This window comes from Hesperophylax consimilis, chromosome 11 (assembly GCF_061612785.1).
Source record: "Hesperophylax consimilis isolate HC1 chromosome 11, BYU_Hcon_1.0, whole genome shotgun sequence".
Classification (NCBI taxonomy): domain Eukaryota; kingdom Metazoa; phylum Arthropoda; class Insecta; order Trichoptera; family Limnephilidae; genus Hesperophylax; species Hesperophylax consimilis.
The window spans coordinates 9,942,508-9,961,462 of NC_142846.1; the positions used below are offsets into that span (position 1 = coordinate 9,942,508).

Below are 18,955 nucleotides of genomic sequence, written 5' to 3' on the forward strand. Positions count from 1 at the left end.
CATTGCGTTTCGTGTTCAACAGCTGTTATAAGCAAGTATGTCAAAAAGCATCTTCGCTCTTTCGCACACACTAAATAATAATAGTTAAAAATGAGACGAATGGTGCCGTGCTTTTTTTTTTTTTTATAGTGAATACCTCACAAGAGTCCCAACTGCTCCCGTCTGGAGCCAGTGAGACTATGGCATCCCCAATTGGAGGATGTTGTGAGGCTGAAGGTAAGTGGGGAAGGGAAAGAGGAAGGTGGGGAAGTACCTGGCTATTCAGATCTAGTCACTAAACACGGCTAAAGCCATTTGGAGCAACGTTTCAATTCTGAATGGTGGTCTTACACCAGGGCGATACTGGTAGTATCTTCCACTCTGGAACGTGCCGCAAATATACTATATATTATTTTAATTAATTAATTGCGAAATAACACAAATCAATCAAATAAAATTTATTTGCGCACGCCGGGTTTGAACCCGCGACCTTCGGAATAGCAGTCCAATGCGTTACCACTGGACTATGCCGGCCGTCAAAAAGTGCTATTTCGCTGTGACTGTAAACGTGCGCCAATATAGGTACACACGTGCATTATTCAACGGAATTCGAATAAAATATTTGCCAGATGGGTTTTCAAACTTTGTCAAAGGATAAAACAGTGGTGACATGTGGTGAAAATATGAATAATAAATTTTTTATTAAAAAAAAACGTTACCGGACAGCAAAGTGCACATAAGATTTTTTACTCCAAATATGCTAAGGAATAGCTGGTTAAAGTTTGTCGGGTACGTGCCGATACACCCTGTATAAAGATGCAAAAATCATTCATTTTAAATACATGTAGGATAGCGAAAGATTTTTTTAAATATTTATGTTGAGGGATCAGTAGGATTTATAGGTCCAGTTAGAAGTTCCACCGAGCCAAACCCTCTGATTTGAAAATATCTGGAGTAGGTGAATTATTTTCCCATTTGATCTCTTGTGAGTTGCCGTGTTGTTCTTGTATTGTTTTGTATTTATTTTGCTTATATAATGCACTTGCATAATGTTGATTGACTAGATGATCATTTGTGGAAAAGTGTGTGGAAGGGTTTAGTTTTTCCTATGGGGAAGATTTAACCCAGACGATACATGCACTGTTTTAAATATAGTGTCCTCTGCCGCAAAGTCGCATCTTCAACAAGCTTAAACTTTTTAATAAAAGTGTTTTTATTTGAAGTGACCTGTCAGGTAAGTATGTTTTCTGTATTTATTTTGTAAATAAAAAAAATTAGATAGACCTCAGGAAGCCATAATTGTAAAATGCCCCCGAAGTGGTTTTTCACAAAAAAGGCGCTATACAAATTATCCAATGATTATTATCAATTCTTAGTGATGAAAACAGCATACCTTAATTGCACTTATTTTATTTTTTAGACCAGAATGGTTTCAACAAATTATGGTTATCTTTAGACTGACCGGTCATAAGACAACCGTAAACAGTTGAAATCGGTCTGGTATAAAAAAATTAAAAGGTGGAATAAAGTTTCAAGACTTTAGGTGCGGTATACCTATATATCTGCATGACTCTTTATGCCTCTTGAATGCGGTACGTCGATATACAAGTTGTCGGGAAACTCCTGGTACAAATGGGAAACTGTACAATCTACATCACATTTGATCGCTAGGGGGTATCAGCTGTTTAATGTCTTTTAAATACGTAGAAGCGTAAACCTGGCTTCAAAATTTTTTTAACTGCTTGGTTGCAGAAAAAAATTGAAGAGTTAAAACAAAAAAAATACAAAATGATCCAAAAGTGTTTTTTAGGGTTGTCTATGTGAAGTAGATTCACCAGTTTCCTACTTGGACTACGGCAGAAAATGATTACGAATCGAATGGAATTAAAATATCACTTGTCATCAAAAATTATCACACTTGAGATAATCTATGCTATATATTTGGATCACGGAGAAACAATCAATTTAAATACCTGATTTAAAGTGGTGGATGAGACGAGACACTTTAATATGCCGTAACAAATACTTTCAAAGTTCGTATAATTTTCAAATATAGCCCGGCTAGCAGATCACGGCGCATATCGTCGCCACGCCCACACTCATAACACATCATCTTTTTAGATGTAACAGGTCTGTATGGGATTGTATGGCGAGCAATATGGGAGTTATATAAAACCCTTTGAACTTATAAGATAATCTGTCACCCCCTTTATACAAAATTGTTAAACATCGTTTTCGGCCAAAACCATATGTAAATAATTTACTAAAAAATCTAACAAAATGCATAGACATTGAAAGACTTGCCCTAACATAAAATCTGGTTATCATTTGGACATGACCATATTTTCGCGCACCAGGAGGGTTCGAGAACCCTTTGAATAAACTATAACATCAGTCATACGTTGACCGCCGAAGGGCGCACGTTGAAATAACCAGACCCTGTGCAGAAAGGTAAAGTTCGCTAAAGGAAGGCAAAGGATTGCTGCGCAATCCATTGTGGGACTTTTCTGCGCAAGGTCTGAATGTTTTAACCGAACTGTGTAAAAATCGGGTTGCATAGCAACGCACAAACGAGTGAATGAGTAAACAAAAACAAATTTGAAGTATCTAAATAGTCTAACAAAATATAAAATGATAGAAATAAGTCCATTTGGTATTGCGGTTAAGTGTTTTAAGCAGCCAACAGTATGGGTGCCATTGTAAAAATGTAGTAAGATTCCCTGATGGGCCAATCTATCAATTTGGATGTCTATGGCCGAAACATTTATTTGTGTTGAAAACTAGAACAAAGCTGAAGAAAAAAAAAGGTAATTCAATTGAATAATGCGGTTAGCCCCGAGTGGCTTACCCCACTCGGGGCTATGCCATGTTCTCTCTGGCTCTGATTAGCACACATGTACATTTTTGTGTTAAATGAAGACAACATCTGAATATGACCTGTGTGTCATTCTACATTCTTCGTTCCTGCCTTTGATACCTTATAGTAGTGCAGTCGGTGTGAGCGGCGCTAGGATTCTTAGTTAATTTTTATTATAGGAGACGGTTGACTAAAGGTTCCCGTGAGTACTAGGCCCATTGTGCTATCTCCCATTTTACCTCATTCCTTTAACAGTAATCCGGTCCCTATTATAAAGTTTACCGGGGTTGTCATTGGATATGTGGCTATGTCTTCTGGTTCTACAATGTGTCTTCCAAGGTATCTGAGCCTTGTTCCCAACAGGGCGGGACATTGGCACCAAAGGTGAATTGGAGTCTCTTCATCCTCTTCACATTTCCTGTTGGTGTTTTCCACTCCCAACAACTGCACGTGTCTCCTGAGATGGCAGTTTCCCGTTAGTAGTCCTACCAGTTCCCACAGTGAGTGTCTGTCCATATTGAGTAGTTGTCTGCTTCGCCTTGGGTCTGGAGTTATTTATTAAGTACTTTCGATTGCCTCATTGCCTCGGGTGCCCTTTCCCATTCCTCCCAGTGGCGGGATTTGGCCCACCTTCCAATATGTAGTTTGGTGTGGCAAGCTGCTACTCCTACGGCCGGCTTGCATCCCACAAGTGGTGCTTTCGCCCCTTTCCTTGCTAGTTCATCAGCCCGCTCATTGCCCTCAATTCCATTATGTCCTGGTACCCAGATCAGAGTTATTTTATTGATGGTAGCAAATTCTTCAAAAATGGTCCTGCATTCCATCACCAGTCTGGAGTCGCATCGTGCCATTAGGGCTGCCGGCTATCAGAGCATGTGCCTATGTTCTTATTCCTGTACCCGATTCGTATGTTCTCCTGTGCACAAGTTAAGATGGCATCCATCTCAGCTTGAAATACAGTGATATTATATTGATTATGTTGATTATTATATTGATATGATATTATTTCATCTTTAATCAGAAACATATTTTTAAGGTTTATGAACCGACACTAGAGGTCATTATTAAATAATGACGATGACTTCGGTTACTGCAGTCAACGCCTACTTACCGCTGATCTAGGGGTCAAATTCTAGCCTATAATTATAATAATTTAGTTAATACTTTACGCATATTTTTGAAAGTGTAGATCAGGGGTTCGCAACTTTTTTGGGGTCGCAACCCCATTTTACAAAAGCCATATTCACATAAAGGACATTCAGTGGCAATACATTCTTCATATTCACTTTCCGGTAAATGTAAATTTGTATTATTTTATTGTAACTTTGAATCTCAACATCTCAGTTTCCTGGCAAATGGAACTTCATTGTTTTAAGGGCACGACTTCTGGAGAATTCCACTCCACGCCTAGCGGCAGCACTTACTGTGGCTTGCACTCCCACCCACACATGTACGTAAATTAAAGAAAAATATTAAAATTATTCCTAAAAATGTATATAAATGGACTGTTTTACTTGTCTAAAGAGATATTTTGAGAACCGATAATAATAAATTATTTATTCCTGAATGCGGGGAGGTTAATTTAATCCCACACATTTCTTATTTTATATCTGTACCTACGTGTATAGATACACACAAACAAGTAAATAAGTTAGTGTGAAAAATGTACAAAAATAATAATGGTATTCAATGAAATGATTACACATTGATAACCTCCCAATTATTTTAAGAAAGTTATAAAAGTTTTACAATAAGAAGGTATTTTCCTAGCTGACCACCTAATTGTAATTAAATTTCACTCTTATAATATATCATACATGCTTCCACTATTGGAATAGAAATTATACCTATTAACTGTCATAAAAAAACTGTAAATCGAATAATTATTATAAAACCTGACAAGGAACCCTCAAGAATATTTTTTATTACCTATAATATGGCAAATGATAAAACAACTCGCAATGACAACTGTTTTGTATGAAATTTTTAATATTAGTCTTGCCATTTTTCATCAACTAATTTCGTTTTTAGATTGAGCATGTTGCACATAAGTACAATAATTAGATTCACATGGGTTTAGGATTCCCAATTTTTTTCTAATAAAGTAAATTTTAATTATTACAAGGTAGACAAGAATCAATGTATAAATAATTATATGACAATGATATCATTAAGGCTATTGTGGAATCATTATAAAAGGAAAATCTATAAATATACATTAGGAGCATGTATCTTTCTCTCTTGAAATAAAATAAATTGATATGTCAACCTAAATTTAAATAATATAACAAAACTATTATAACACATCATTGTGGCAGAACAGATCTTCGTGAAATATTCATAGATAATCATGTAACCTATTAGTAATTTATAAATAAAGTTTAAACAGTGTTGAACAAACCAACAACAACTCAAGTCAATCCATAAAAATATTTTTAGTCAAGAGTGGAAATATAAGTAGAAAATAATTCAAAAATAACTATTTGTTTTGGAAGACTTTATCAAAATTAATGATTGTATCTCGTTGATCGAAGGTTAATTTAAATTATTTACCTGGATAAGTCCATTGCCAGTCCATCTTCAGTTGTGGAAACATCATTTGAGTAGCAGCACAGCGTTTCCAGCGTTGACGTTTGTTGATGTTCATCTTGAGACGTGAGATTAGTCACGAATCGTTGGAAATTTTGATTTCACTATTCAAATAAATAATTAAAAAATAACATCAGAAAATATAATATGATTACTTTATATTTACTGAGCATATTCAATAAGATCTTATCACTTTAAAAAAAATAAAACGCACAAATAATATTTTATATTATTATCATTGACAGCAAGCAGTTTCGCTGAACTAAATATGATATGTATTAGCACTCGAGATCTACTTTTTACCAACTTTTGAAATAAATAGTCGCCAAAATATATAGGTTTCGATGTATAGGTATACGTATAAAACCTACACTATTCAATATAAATATTATTTTTTTCATGGACGAAATTTAAAAACTTAAATCTTAATTGTAAATTAATTACAATGTCAGATGAAATTGCGTAATATTATATTTTGAACACTTGCGTTGCCCGCGTTGCAAAAAGAGATGGAAGGATCCCTATTTTAAAATCATTTATAAATAAAGCGTACATAGTTCAGTAAAAATAATATAATATAACATGTTAGCGTCTGTTTCTCCATGTTCACGAATTTCACACGATGATAATAATGACAATACAGGGGCGACTGATAATACAAAAAAAAATTCTGACAAGGTACCTTTCTGTGCTAAGCCAACCCCGCCGACAATTCGGGTACTTCCTGTAAAAAACTTATTTTTATTTATAAAACCCGCTAATCTTTCTGCCAATAAATAGGTTTTTTAAAATTTTAGTTTCAGTTAAAAGAAATATACACATTTCACTTTCTTGACTTAAAAGTATACATTAGAAATAAAAATCTAAATATTATTGTTTACTACCAACTTACATAAGTACATTTTAATTTAGCTCGCTGATCTAAAGAGTAAACAGTTTTTTCTTAAATATATTCATTCTATTTACTGATTTCAGGCTATTGGGAAGGAGATTGTATATATGTAGGTACACCATCGTGGCCTATGTTTCTTTTACCACTTTCAGTTTTTGCTGAATGTGTGTATAGTTTATTATGTTGTCTTGTGTAATGTTCTTGGACTTGTGATGTTTTTTTATAAATGTTGTGTTAATGTGTACAAATCCGTTTTGGATTATGTAGATTAATAACATATGGTATTTTCATACAGTTTTCTGATTTTCAGTATTAATATTTATTAACTTGCTTACTATGTATTTATATTATTAATGTGACAATTAATAGTATTCAGGTAGGTACCTAACTTTGTCTGTATTGATAATTTTAACTTAATATTTGGATTATAGAGTGGAAGATACTATCAATATCGCCCTGGTGCAAGACCACCATTCAGGATTCAAACGTTGCATGGAGCCAGGTACTTTCCCAACTTCATCTTCCCCATCTCCTTCCCCTCCCCACTACCTTCAGCCACACAACATACCTCAATTGGGAATGCCATTGTCTCACTGGTTCCAGATAGTTGGGAGCAGTCCGGAATCTTGTGTGGTATTCACATTATTTTTTTTTTTAATATACATAAATATATTTTTCTGTCTTTTCCTTTTCGTTCCAGCAAGTAATAAAACTTATCACAAATGAACTCTTGCGAGATGTTCTCTCCTGTGACTACAGCAGAAGAATGAGAACATTGCAATCATAATATAAATTATAATTATATTGTATATATCATAATATAAATCACAATATAAATTATAATTATAATGAAAAAATAAGAAAATACACAATTTGGCATTCTCAGACTATAAAAATATGTATTACCATTCGTTATTTCGGCTACTGGCATTATACCTAGCTCTCTCATTAAAAATTTAGGCGTATTAGATCTATCGAAAAATGTATATATAAAAAGATGCAAAAGTTGGTCATTTTGAATACATGTAGGATAACGAAAGATTTTTTTAAATATTTATGTTGAGGGATCAGTAGGATTTATAGGCCCTGTTAGAAGTTCTACCGAACCGAACCCTTTGATATGAAAATATCTGGAGTCGGTGAATTATTTTCCCATTTGATCTCTGGTGAGTTGACTTGTTGTTCTTGTATTGTTTTGTATTTATTTTGCTTATATAATGCACTTGCATAACGTTGATTGACTAGATGATCATTTGTGGAAAAGTGTGTGGAAGGGTTTAGTTTTTCCTATGGGGAAGATTTAACCCGGACATAAAATCGGAAGTTTATAATTAAATTCAGCCTGGGTATGTTCATGTTTTGCAAAACTCAACCGATATGGCTGAAAATGTCAAAGTTAACTCTTATTAGTTCCAGGAGTGTTTAAAGAGTTGTTTTGAATGGTGAAGAAGCCGGGGACGCCCGAAGAATACTTAACGCAATATCTCTGCACCGGAATGAGAATAGCGAAGCATTGCGAGGTTCACTAGTTTTGTAATAATTATCTACTTCACTTCAGTATAATGTAGTATAAATTGAAATCAATTGAGTGCATTAATTATTAACAAGAAATAATCCAAAATACAATCTTTCGGGACATTCTCTGCTGTGATTACAGCAGAAGTTTGAGATCATATTATGCCTTTCTTAGAAGTCAACTTGAGTACAATTCTCCTGTCACACCCACATTACAAAATTCAGGGAACAAGCTATTGAAAGAATACAAAATAAATTCTTAGACTCCATTGATTTATTATACTAGATTAGCCCTGTCTAGTTAAATTAATTTTAAAAATAACGCCACGTAGCGTACGTCACAAATATGGAGATGAACTTAACAACCCAGCTCTGTTTAAACTCCTTGTACAAGCGTTCAAACTCGTAAGCGAAGCCACGGAGAATTTGTTGTCAGAGGTGTTGTAATATGGACATAATTCAAATTTAAATATTTGGAACTGGGTTATTTATGATTGAAAAAATGAACTTGCCCAGCATAGCTGAGAAGCAAAATAGTTTACTCTAGACCAACAACAGGTAAAACGCAATGCACAGTGCCCATTTCGCATTGCGACACAATGCGTGGTCCTTTTCATAAATGTGCACGTGAACCAAACCAAAATTGTGTTGGGGTTATTTTTAAATGATTATGCCGTGTCTAGTCTAATTTAGTCTATGTTAGACTCCCAAGTTTTAAAATCAGTATTCCAGTAATTTTTTTGAACTACAACACTCTTAAATAATCTGAATATGCTTAAATTATCAGACATAAGGATTTTCACTAACTTGGTATTTCTATATAAAATTCTAAATACTTAATGCATTCGATAGTCCAGAATTGCTTGCATTGATAAGCTATGATTCCACTATGTAATACTAGAAGTCGGGATTTACTTCAGTGCAGAAATTCTGGGACTAACTACCGTTATTACTCCTCATTACCCAGAATACTAACGGAGGGAAATAATTATGCCAAGTCAGTGGACATCTTCAATTATCACTAAATAAATACAAAATATTGTAGCTGGAGCATTTCAGCTATGTATTATCTATAAAAAAAGGAAAAAAAACTGTACAATTTTACTATTCCTCTGTAAAAGCCCCTAAAAAGGGGTGTTATTAGTTAAATAAATACATCATTGTAACTTTATAATCTCCTTGAATTCAATATTATATAATCTGAAATCTAAAATGCTTTATTTATTCACAAAAAATAATCAAAAATGAAAAAGTATGGTTCGAAATAAAAAATTAATATTTGATTTTACTTTTTTAATTGTTATTTCCATGCTCATTATATTTAGTTTGTGAACTTCATCATCAGAAAAATAACATATGCAGAAGCGCTATCGGAAGATTACGGATGACGGAAGAATTCTGAGTAACTAAATTAACTATCATGCTGTTGAAGCAGGGGTAGGCAGAGAAGACGGACCGCCAAACAGTTCACTCTTGGCACACGCTTCTTGCCTCATTCACACATTTGCATCATATATTGTACTTACTTTGTTTATTCGCTCTACATGCCCAAAGCATCTAAGCTCCCTTTTTTAATCTTACTCATTACGCTCACATCAGCCTTGCATTCTTTGCGATTTCTCGCACAATAATACAAGGTTTTACCACATATACGCCTCATGGATCTCATTCCAACAGCATTCAGTCTACTTCCATAGTTCCTCTACCAGTTCCATGCCTCACTGCCATACATCAGGGTAGGTACCAACACTTCATTGTGGACTGCTAGCTTCGCTTCTATGGACCTTTGGATTGTTAGCGCCATCCGCGTTCAGTGCTCTATTAATGGAGTTTCCTGCATTTACCCTTCTTTTAATAATCTCTAACAGCCTTTCCATCTGTAACGGCTTCTTTTTAGAGTTGCCTGGAATATAATCACCTTCACAGGTATCATATTATTATTTGAAGTTGAGACGGTTGTTGTAGGTTCCTGTAAGCACTTAGGCCATAGGCCCATTGTGGTATCTCCCATTTTGCCTCATTCCTTTAACAGTAATCCGGTCCCTTTTATAAAGTTCACCAGGGTTGTCATTGGATATGTGGCTGTGTCGTCTGGTTCTACAATGTGTCTTCCAAGGTATCTGAGCTTTGTTCCCAACAGGGCGGGACATTGGCACCAAAGGTGAATTGGAGTCTCTTCATCCTCTTCACATTTCCTGCATCTGTTGGTGTTTTCCACACCCAACAACTGCATTTGTCTCCTGAGATGGCAGTGTCCCGTTAGTAGTCCTACCAGTTCCCTCAGTGAGTTTCTGTCCATATTGAGTAGTTGTCTGGTTCGCCTTGGGTCTGAGTTATTTATTGAGTACTTTTGATTGCCTCATTGCCTCGGGTGCCCTTTCCCGTTCCTCCCAGTGGCGGGATTTGGCCCATTTTCCAATATGTACTTTGGTGTGGCAAGCTGCTATTCCTACGGCTGGCTTGGATCCCGCAAGTGGTGCTTTCTTCCCTTTCCTTGCTAATACATCAGCCCGCTCATTGCCCTCAATACCTTTATGTCCTGGTACCGAGATCAGGGTTATTTTATTGATGGTAGCAAGTTCTTCAAGAATGGTCCTGCATTCCATCACCAGTCTGGAGTCGCATCGGTTACTCTCGCCATTAGGGCTGCCGGCTATCAGAGCATGTGCCTACGTTATTATTCCTGTACCCAATTCGTATGTTCTCCTGTGCACAAGCTAAGATGGCATCCATTTCAGCTTGAAATACAGTGCAATGTATTGCTAGACGTATACTAAGTTCCCTATTGGAACCCTGTAAATAGACCCCGGCCCCTGTTCCCTCCTCCATCTTGGACCCATCTGTGAACCAGATTAGTTCCTCTTAGGAGATTGGGCCTGGAACCGTGCCCGATTCCTACCTTATAGGGTATGTCTCTCTAAACTGCTTTCTGAACAAGTATTGGGCTTGTTTGCCGTCCCGCCGCATTCCAGCTGCTGGACTAATTGCCCTCAGACTTAGTCTTAGACCCTCATGATTAATACCTAGGAATATAAATATTCCTAGGTATTAATCATGATATTATTTAATCTTTAATCACAAATATATGTTTTTAGATTTATGACCTGACACTAGAGGTCATTATCAAATACTTGACTTCGGTTACTGCGGTCAACTCCTACTTACCGCTGATCTAGGGGTTAAATTCTAGCCTTTAGTATTATTTAGTAGTACTAAATATTCTTCATAATAAAAATATACTCAGGAATCCTGCAATAAATATAAATGAATAATTGGAATGAAACCAATGTTGTATAATGGAACCATAATTGTATGTTTAACCTGATGAAGAAACCATTGGTTTTGAAACATGTCGATTATTTTGATTAAAATAATAAATTATGTATAATTTTGGTGTGCACAAAGTGATGCATTTTCATTGAATTAAAATGACGCCACAAAGTGAATTTGCAATTATTGAAGAAGTGCATAGTTAGAAGCTCACACTAATGTTTTTACTTTGACAATGGTTGAATGTTACAGGGATTGAACCTGTGAGCTTCAGAAATCTTGAAAGCTCTTATCCTATGAACCAAAAGTTGGGGTGGTTTATGAAATAGAAAACAATTTAATTAAAAAATTAACACATTGTTTTATTTAATCAAAAAATACTTTTTAACTTGTAAGTAGTCAAACATGACCTCTTGTTGAACCATAAAAATATATAAACCGTCTGTTATTATTGTTTATGAACATAACAAATTTACAACATTTATTCATTCATCTCAAATGCCCAAGGGTCCCTGTTACTCTCCAGCATAGATAAAGATGAATCACTTATTTTATGTAACACTTCACGGAGCTTGTGTTTAGAGAAAAGTTTGTAGAGTTGATAAACTTCAGATGCAATTATTTCCGAGAGTCTCACGGCTTCTATGTGTCCATCAACATTTCCGCCCTGCAAAATCTTTAAAAGAAGTAATACTATTTCGGGAATACATAATTTTCTTAAGGCTAAGAGTTCTTTCTCCCTTTCGGCACTTTCGTCTTTGTTATAATCAGCCAGTTTTTCATCGGAAGTGATGTCATCAGCCAGCCAGCCCCTTGGGAATAGTAAAACATTGTACAGTAGTTGTTTAGTGTGTCGAGCTTGGTGCAATCCTGCTGCGGTCCACCGTTCTTGTTGCGTAGCAGCTTGGGCCTTGATCTGTTCATAGTGAACTTTATCTGTGAAGGAGCAATCGTTTGGGAGAGGCTCGGGACTTCTCGGTCTTCCCCCCACATGCTGTCTGTACCAGGCAGCGTAACCGTTTATCGCTTCCAAATATGCCTTCAAGCACATGTGCTCTCTGAGGTCATTAGAAGTAGAAGTTAAGTTTTTGGATATGGCATTGGGCGGAGAGAAGTGTAACAGGCGACTGAGCACTCCAGTGGCCGAATCTGCATCTCCCTTGAAGATGAGTGTTCTGATTATGGCGTTGCTCATTTGCACGGCTACAGCAATCTGTGACGGGTAAAAAGATAACCATTCCAGACACCCTGCAACACGCTGCATGAGTTGCTGACCATTTTCTTCTGTCCCACCCATCATTGTGGAGTCGTTATCAGGGTCGTTTGGACTACGTTCTTTTAAAACTTTAACAGCATATTTGACAGTCTCTCTAGCTGCAGCCTCCACATCAAGACCAGCTTGTTTTCCTGACTCCATTACTCGGGCCCGATCATCCTTGGCTTCCACAAGCCACATGAGCTCCGAATACTTCTCCACTTGATATTTGACCGGAAGAGTGGAAGTATAATATGCTATAAGCTCCGGCGATATGGTTGCGCTATCTACCTGTTCAATAAGCTTTTCAACATAAGCCTTTAGAATATTGTCACTCACATCTTCAACAGGATCTTTTCCTACCCGACGAAGGACAATAATGATATGGGCCAAAAATCTGACAAAATTGAAGTCAGCTGTCCCGATCCACTCTGTAGCTTTGCGCAACATGGAGTTAACTTGCTCAAGCATTAAGTGGCGTTGCATTTCTTGGTAGTAAGTTTCGAACTTCGATTTATGTAAGGCATTAACGCATCCAAAGATACGGTGGAGCGATAGCTCTGTTGGCTGCTCAAACTGTTGAAGGAGATTCTGATCAGAGTCGGAGATAAGAGCAGTGCTATGGTGTTCTTTGAGAAACTGATCCACTCGAAGCTCAATCTGAACTCGTAAGTGCGCCCACAGCAGGTCTTCCCGAGAGGCGGAGCACACTGTCAGCAGGGACGGAAGGTGGCCACACAGGACTCCAAGGGTGGCGCGAAAGTAATTGTTCTCTTCTGTCTCTGTCAGCAGCCCGAGGCAGCTCCACTTCCATAGATCCCGGGAGGGGTTCCCTACCATGGGGAAAGTGGCATCTAATTTGGGAGGCTCCGGATAATCCAGTAAAACATGGCCCCGCAGAATGATAGCCCGCCACATCTGTCCTGCAGATATACATAAAGAAATTGCCTCCTCAAATCTGCCGCATCGCAGTTCTTTAAAGATACCCTGACACAAATTTTTTTCATCCTCCTGATCCAATGGATGGAGAGTTTTCTTTTGCCTTCGCGGCGCATCCGGATCTAACTCAGTAACAAATGTTGCCGCACTTTCAGCATCGAACAAGCTCATTCCATTTTCCAGGTGATGGAGAGTATTCTCCCAGTGAACTGTTCCACCAGTTCGGCTAGCAGATGGGATAGCAGAATCATGATATGCCGCGCAATTTTCTAACCAATCTACTATCAGTTGCATGAGGCGGAGTTCATCATCAGATTTAAATAAATCACTTATTAATTTTCTCGGGGACAACTTCTCATACTCTTTCAGAGATGCGGGTGTTTCTTTACCATGCATGGTGTCCAAGTATAAGCAATATAACAAACGCCAGGTATCGGCTTCTTCACTCAGCCAAGAATTTTTCGGCGAGAATCGTTCCCAAGGGTTAATTTTCTCCAAAGAATCACAACAAGATTGCGCAAACCTCCCGATCATCTCTAAAACATTGCCAGAATTCGACGATTGAAGAACTTCGTAAAATTCTTCACTCAAGTCGTCTACTTCTTTTGAAGCCTTTAATTCAAGTCCAGCTATTGAAGTAGCATTCAATGTATGACGCAAAGTTGTATCATTGAAAGCTCTTGATTTTGTAATCGCAGATATATCATTCGGGGACATTGTAACCGACAAATCAAAATCACGAGCAGTCATCTTTGGATAGACGCTACTCGGAGAATTTGGAGCACCATCGAAGTGCATGCGTCGCATGGAATTATTAAAAGCCATGTTAAACTGCACTGCTAGCCCACTTTTTATCTGTATTTTTATTTTACTTCAGAAAAGTTCAACACGCACCACTGCCAGACAACCGGCTCAAAAAATTATTTTTCTATGGATTATACCATAAACAAACCACTATCGATTATACCATAAATAAACCACTCATGATTATACCATAGACGACCATAGATATACCACTTCCTAGATAGCGATTTTAGTTGAACGACAAAAATTGATCAAGATATCGTTCAGACGTTTCAATTTAACTCGAACTGATTTTGCTAATCAAGATAGCGTCAAATGAAGTTATTGCTGCGTGCGTTCCTATGATTTCGGACCTTTTACGGAACGAACTTTAGAATATGAAAAAGTGCAAAAAACGTTGTATGTGGGCCAGATAATGGACTATAAGGAGAAAAGAAGAAACGAATTGGGTGCTTCTAACACTATATTGAGAGATGGCGTTAGAAGATACCGAAGGCCACCGCAATCATTTTCGAATTTCAGAAGAACAATTTGATGTACCTACTGTTGTCTAAGATTCAATAAAAAATACAAAAACAAGACACAGTTATGCAAGTGGCTGTCCCGGCATAAACTAAGTTACAAATTTATTTATACTGGGTTTTTACATACGATTATAAAAACTCAGTTAATATACAAATAGGTACAACAATTATTGGCTAATTAAGTATTGGCTAAATTGGCTTCCCATAGTGAGAAACCGTTGTATTGGGGAGTTCGCAATGTAACTGCGCTTATGTGTGTTTCAGTGGAATAGTGTATTTTGTCGTGTTGTTATTGCAGGTATTCGTAAGTTTATGAGTTTCAGATGTTTGCAACAGTCGAATTTAGAGTTTAGAATTTTGAATAAAAAAGTTAAGTCGTTTATTTTACGCCTGTCTTCCAATGTGTGTATTTTAAGAGTATTTAATAAGAAATGATATTGTAAGTCTTCTAGTGGGATATTTAATTTAAAATTTATAAAACGTTGAATTTTTTTGTATTCGCCTTATGTTATTTATGTGAATTTTGTAAGAGGGAGACCAAACTACCGAGTTGTATTCAATTATGCTTCTAACTAGAGATATGTACAGGGCCGTATTTGTACTTTTCACAAGTATAGGCCACTTCGTTTGCGCCGCCCCCTACCCCCTTCTTGGAAATTGTCACCGATAATATCTATCATAAAAAAAAATAAAAAATAAATAAAACATAATCACTCACTTTTAGGCTGCCATTAGGTGACACACAATTTTCAAAATAAAAGTTCAAATGTAGGAAGTAGGTATTCAAAAATAAAATAAACTTTAAACTTAAAATTTAATTTAATTAGCAAAATTTAATAACAAGAATTACAATTTTTTTTATTGACAAAATCATCTATACTATCTTCATAGCTTATAATATTCATTAAGTCTGCTTCAATGCTCAGAAGAGCCAAAGAGTTAAGTTTTTCTTGCGACAGTGAAGACCTTTGGTAATTTTTCACACGCTTTAAACAGGAAAAACTCCTTTCTCCAGAACAATTTGTGGCCGGGGTGCAAAGTGCGATTCGGAGAGCTATATACAAGTTTGGATAAACATTACATAGAGATTGTTTCCTCAAAAACTTAAAAAGATTCAGTAATGATGTCGATTCAGGTTTCTCTGCCGTCTTATTAGAGGAAATGTGACTACAAAAGTGTACACATTGCTGAACTAAATCGTCTTCTAAATCATTACAGTAATATTTCACAAGAGACTGAGCTTTTTCTGAGACTCTTTGTGTTGAAAATTCACTCATTCTTGTTAAAAATGAAAAATTTTCTTTAAATATTATATATGCACCATGTCTTCTCTCTAACTCAGCTCTCAGTCTATCCAGAATTACCAAAAAGGTGTTGACTCTGAAAGAGTCTCTGGAGGTTGTTTCAATTTCCTCATTTGATGCTTCGTCTATGAAGTTTTTTCTCTTAGGGTTCCTCTTACTCTTAATGTCACCCTGATATTGCTTAAGTGCGCTCATTTCAATTGCACTTTTTTCGAAAAAATCAAAGTTTTCTCGCTCTGCTATTGTAAATTCGAGGAGAGATCCATAAAGATCAGATACCGTCAGTACATCAACAGATGAGTTCTGAATCTGAGCACTCACTTTATTTAATCTGTCCAAAATAGCATTCCAAAATACGATCATAAATGCCGTTTCTAGTTTTTTCAATTTAATGCGAATTCCCTTTGCTTCAATTCGTGGGATGGGTTTCTGTGTAGCGTCATTTTCAATCATTTTTAAAACCGTAAGTAATTCATCCCAGGAATCTCTTACAATTTGACAGCCATCTGCTCTTACTGACCAACGTGTGAGGTTTACTCTCTTCAGCGTCTTTCGTTTTCCTATTTCATTAGCCAATTTTTTCCAACGATCGGTTGACTTCACAAAGAAAGTATATACCTCTTCCAGCAACACGAAAAAGTGACAGGCGTACAAGACTCAGCGGCCGAGGTTCCCACCAAATTTAATGAATGAGCTGCACAAGGGACGAACATGGCAAGTGGTGCTTGTTCTTGAATTTTGGCTTGTAAACCATTATAAGTTCCTGACATATTCGAGGCATTATCATTTGACTGACCCCGGCAGTCTTCTAGATTTATGTTCAACTTTTCTAGCTTGTTCGCGCAATATATATGGGATTGTTAGGTATGCATCCACAGGCTTAAAGGACAAGTGTAATGTCAATACCAAATCCTGCAAATGTCCTACCTACCTTTTTACCCATCCCAAAATGTCACCATATTAAAAATATTGTTGCGACACATGTAAAATCTGACAAGTGGTGTCAGTTGCTTATCAGAGTTCGGAGTGATAATTAATATCAGACAGGGCGAATATACATATAATTTGTGAAGTGAAATCAACTAATACTCCTGGAGACGTGTGATAGTCATCAACGGGTGAGTCCATCTTTCCTGCATTCCAATCTGGGCTTATCTTGTGCTCCAGAAGCCCAGATTTATACCTTTGATTATTGCACTGTCCATCGGGTTTGTCGGATGCATATATCGTCCCATACCTATCATTCGGAGTAGTTTGGGACTGGTCCTTCGGGCGTGTGGCATATCACACCACCTCTAAAATATATAGTGGAGTCGCAGCTTCGCGACACCATAGCTCTAAAGTAATGGCATCAAACATATCTTGAGCCTTGTGTCCTACAGAAGGTAAGAATTTAAGAAATCTCTCACATGACTCTCCATTATTTAAAACATATCTAATCACAAGTGTCAGTTGATCTACGTGTGCTGCATCCGGTGTAGAGTCTACAATTAAAGAAAAGTATTTAGCTTCTTTTATCTCATCACTAATGCATTTCAGTACTTTCTCAGCCATTAAGCAAATGAACTCGTCGCAGACAGTTTTTGATAGGTCTTGATAATCGCATACACGGCTTACCAAAGCGATCGAGTGCCGCCCCCTGAACTCTGCCGCCCCTAGGCCGCGGCCTATAAGGCCTATTGACAAATCCAGGACTGGATATGTATAACAGTTTAATGGCTTGTATGGAGTTTTTAGTTGTTCTACGAAGCCTAATGTTTTCATTCCTTTTTTTTCAATTTGGTGGATATGATTGACGAAACTTAGTTTTTCATCCAAAATAATTCCGAGATCTCTCATTTCCGTGACTCTTTCTAAAGCTGTATTGTTAATGGAATATTCAAATAAAACATTTTTTTATTTCTGCAGAAAGTCAGGGTTATGCATTTGTCTACATTTATATACAAATTATTTTGTACGCACCAATCTTTAAACTTATTAATATTTGACTATAGTATTTGGCAATGATTTACATCAGTTATTTTTTGTATAGCTCGATGTCATCAGCAAAGAGCAATACATCGACATCGTCGAAGCAATTTGTTATATCGCTAATGAAAATGAGAAACAAAACCGGACCAAGGTGACTACCTTGCGGTAGGCCATTGGTCGCACAGAAAGCTTTCGATAGCAAAGATTTTATTTGAACAAATAGTTTACGATTTGATAAATAGCAACTATTTTAGCATGTTATTTCTTACTCCTAGGGCAAATAGTTATCGGGTTAGTAGTTTATGGGATAATTTGTCGAATGCTTTCGAAAAGTCTATATATATGCACTCGACTTGTTTATTTTTTGCAAAAGATTATAATATAAAGTTTTTAAATATTGTTAAGTTAGTTGCGGTTGATCTACCTTTGCTAAAACCGTGTTGTTTTTGGTCAATTAGTTTTATTAATTTGGGATAGATTTCATCAAGGACCAGTGATTCAAAAAGCTCAGGAAGTACTGACTGTATACAAATGGGGCGAATATGGCTATGTCAGTGTCATCTCCTTTTTTGAGGATAGGTGTAATGAAGATCGATTTCTAGCGGCTTGGAAAATATCCAAGGAACAATATGCGGTTGAATAGTACTGTGAGCGGTTTAGATAATGCATTGAAACATTTTTTAAGGAATATTGGTGGAATGTTGTGTGTTCAATATTAATAAAATGTTTTTTTAGATGCATTTAAATTCTTAAAACAATATATTCATCCATATCACATAGCTGTCACGTTATGAAAACGACCTTGCCAGCGCCAGCTGCATCTAGCTTTCCAGATTACCTGCCATTGATTGAAATTTTGCTAGCGCGCGACAGTCGATTTTTGGAAGAAAACGTCTTTCGAAAACCGGACGGTAAAGCCGGCGTATCTGTCAGCACCTTACATACATTCATTTCGGTCCAATAGGTTAAATTTTGGAAGGCAATCGTCAACGTGTCTGTTTTTGTTTATGGTAGAGGAAGACGTTCGGTGTTTTATCTGTGCATGTCGCCATTTGC

At 36.6% G+C, this 18,955-nt stretch overlaps 2 protein-coding genes across 2 annotated transcripts in view; both read right to left on the reverse strand.

Annotated features, from left to right (window-relative positions):
* Positions 1 to 5,522, reverse strand: part of nsl1 (non-specific lethal 1) — a 76,782-nt gene extending 71,260 nt beyond the window's left edge. The window contains exon 1 of the mRNA XM_089637272.1: positions 5,390 to 5,522. The gene's annotated coding sequence lies outside the window, so the exon portion shown is untranslated. The remainder of the gene's footprint in view (positions 1 to 5,389) is intronic.
* Positions 5,523 to 11,461: 5,939 nt separating this feature from the next.
* Positions 11,462 to 14,212, reverse strand: Nup107 (nuclear pore complex protein Nup107). Its single transcript, XM_089637011.1, has one exon. The coding sequence runs from the start codon at positions 14,119 to 14,121 to the stop codon at positions 11,584 to 11,586; it is 2,538 nt and encodes an 845-aa protein (XP_089493137.1). The 5' UTR covers positions 14,122 to 14,212; the 3' UTR covers positions 11,462 to 11,583.
* Positions 14,213 to 18,955: the final 4,743 nt, after the last annotated feature.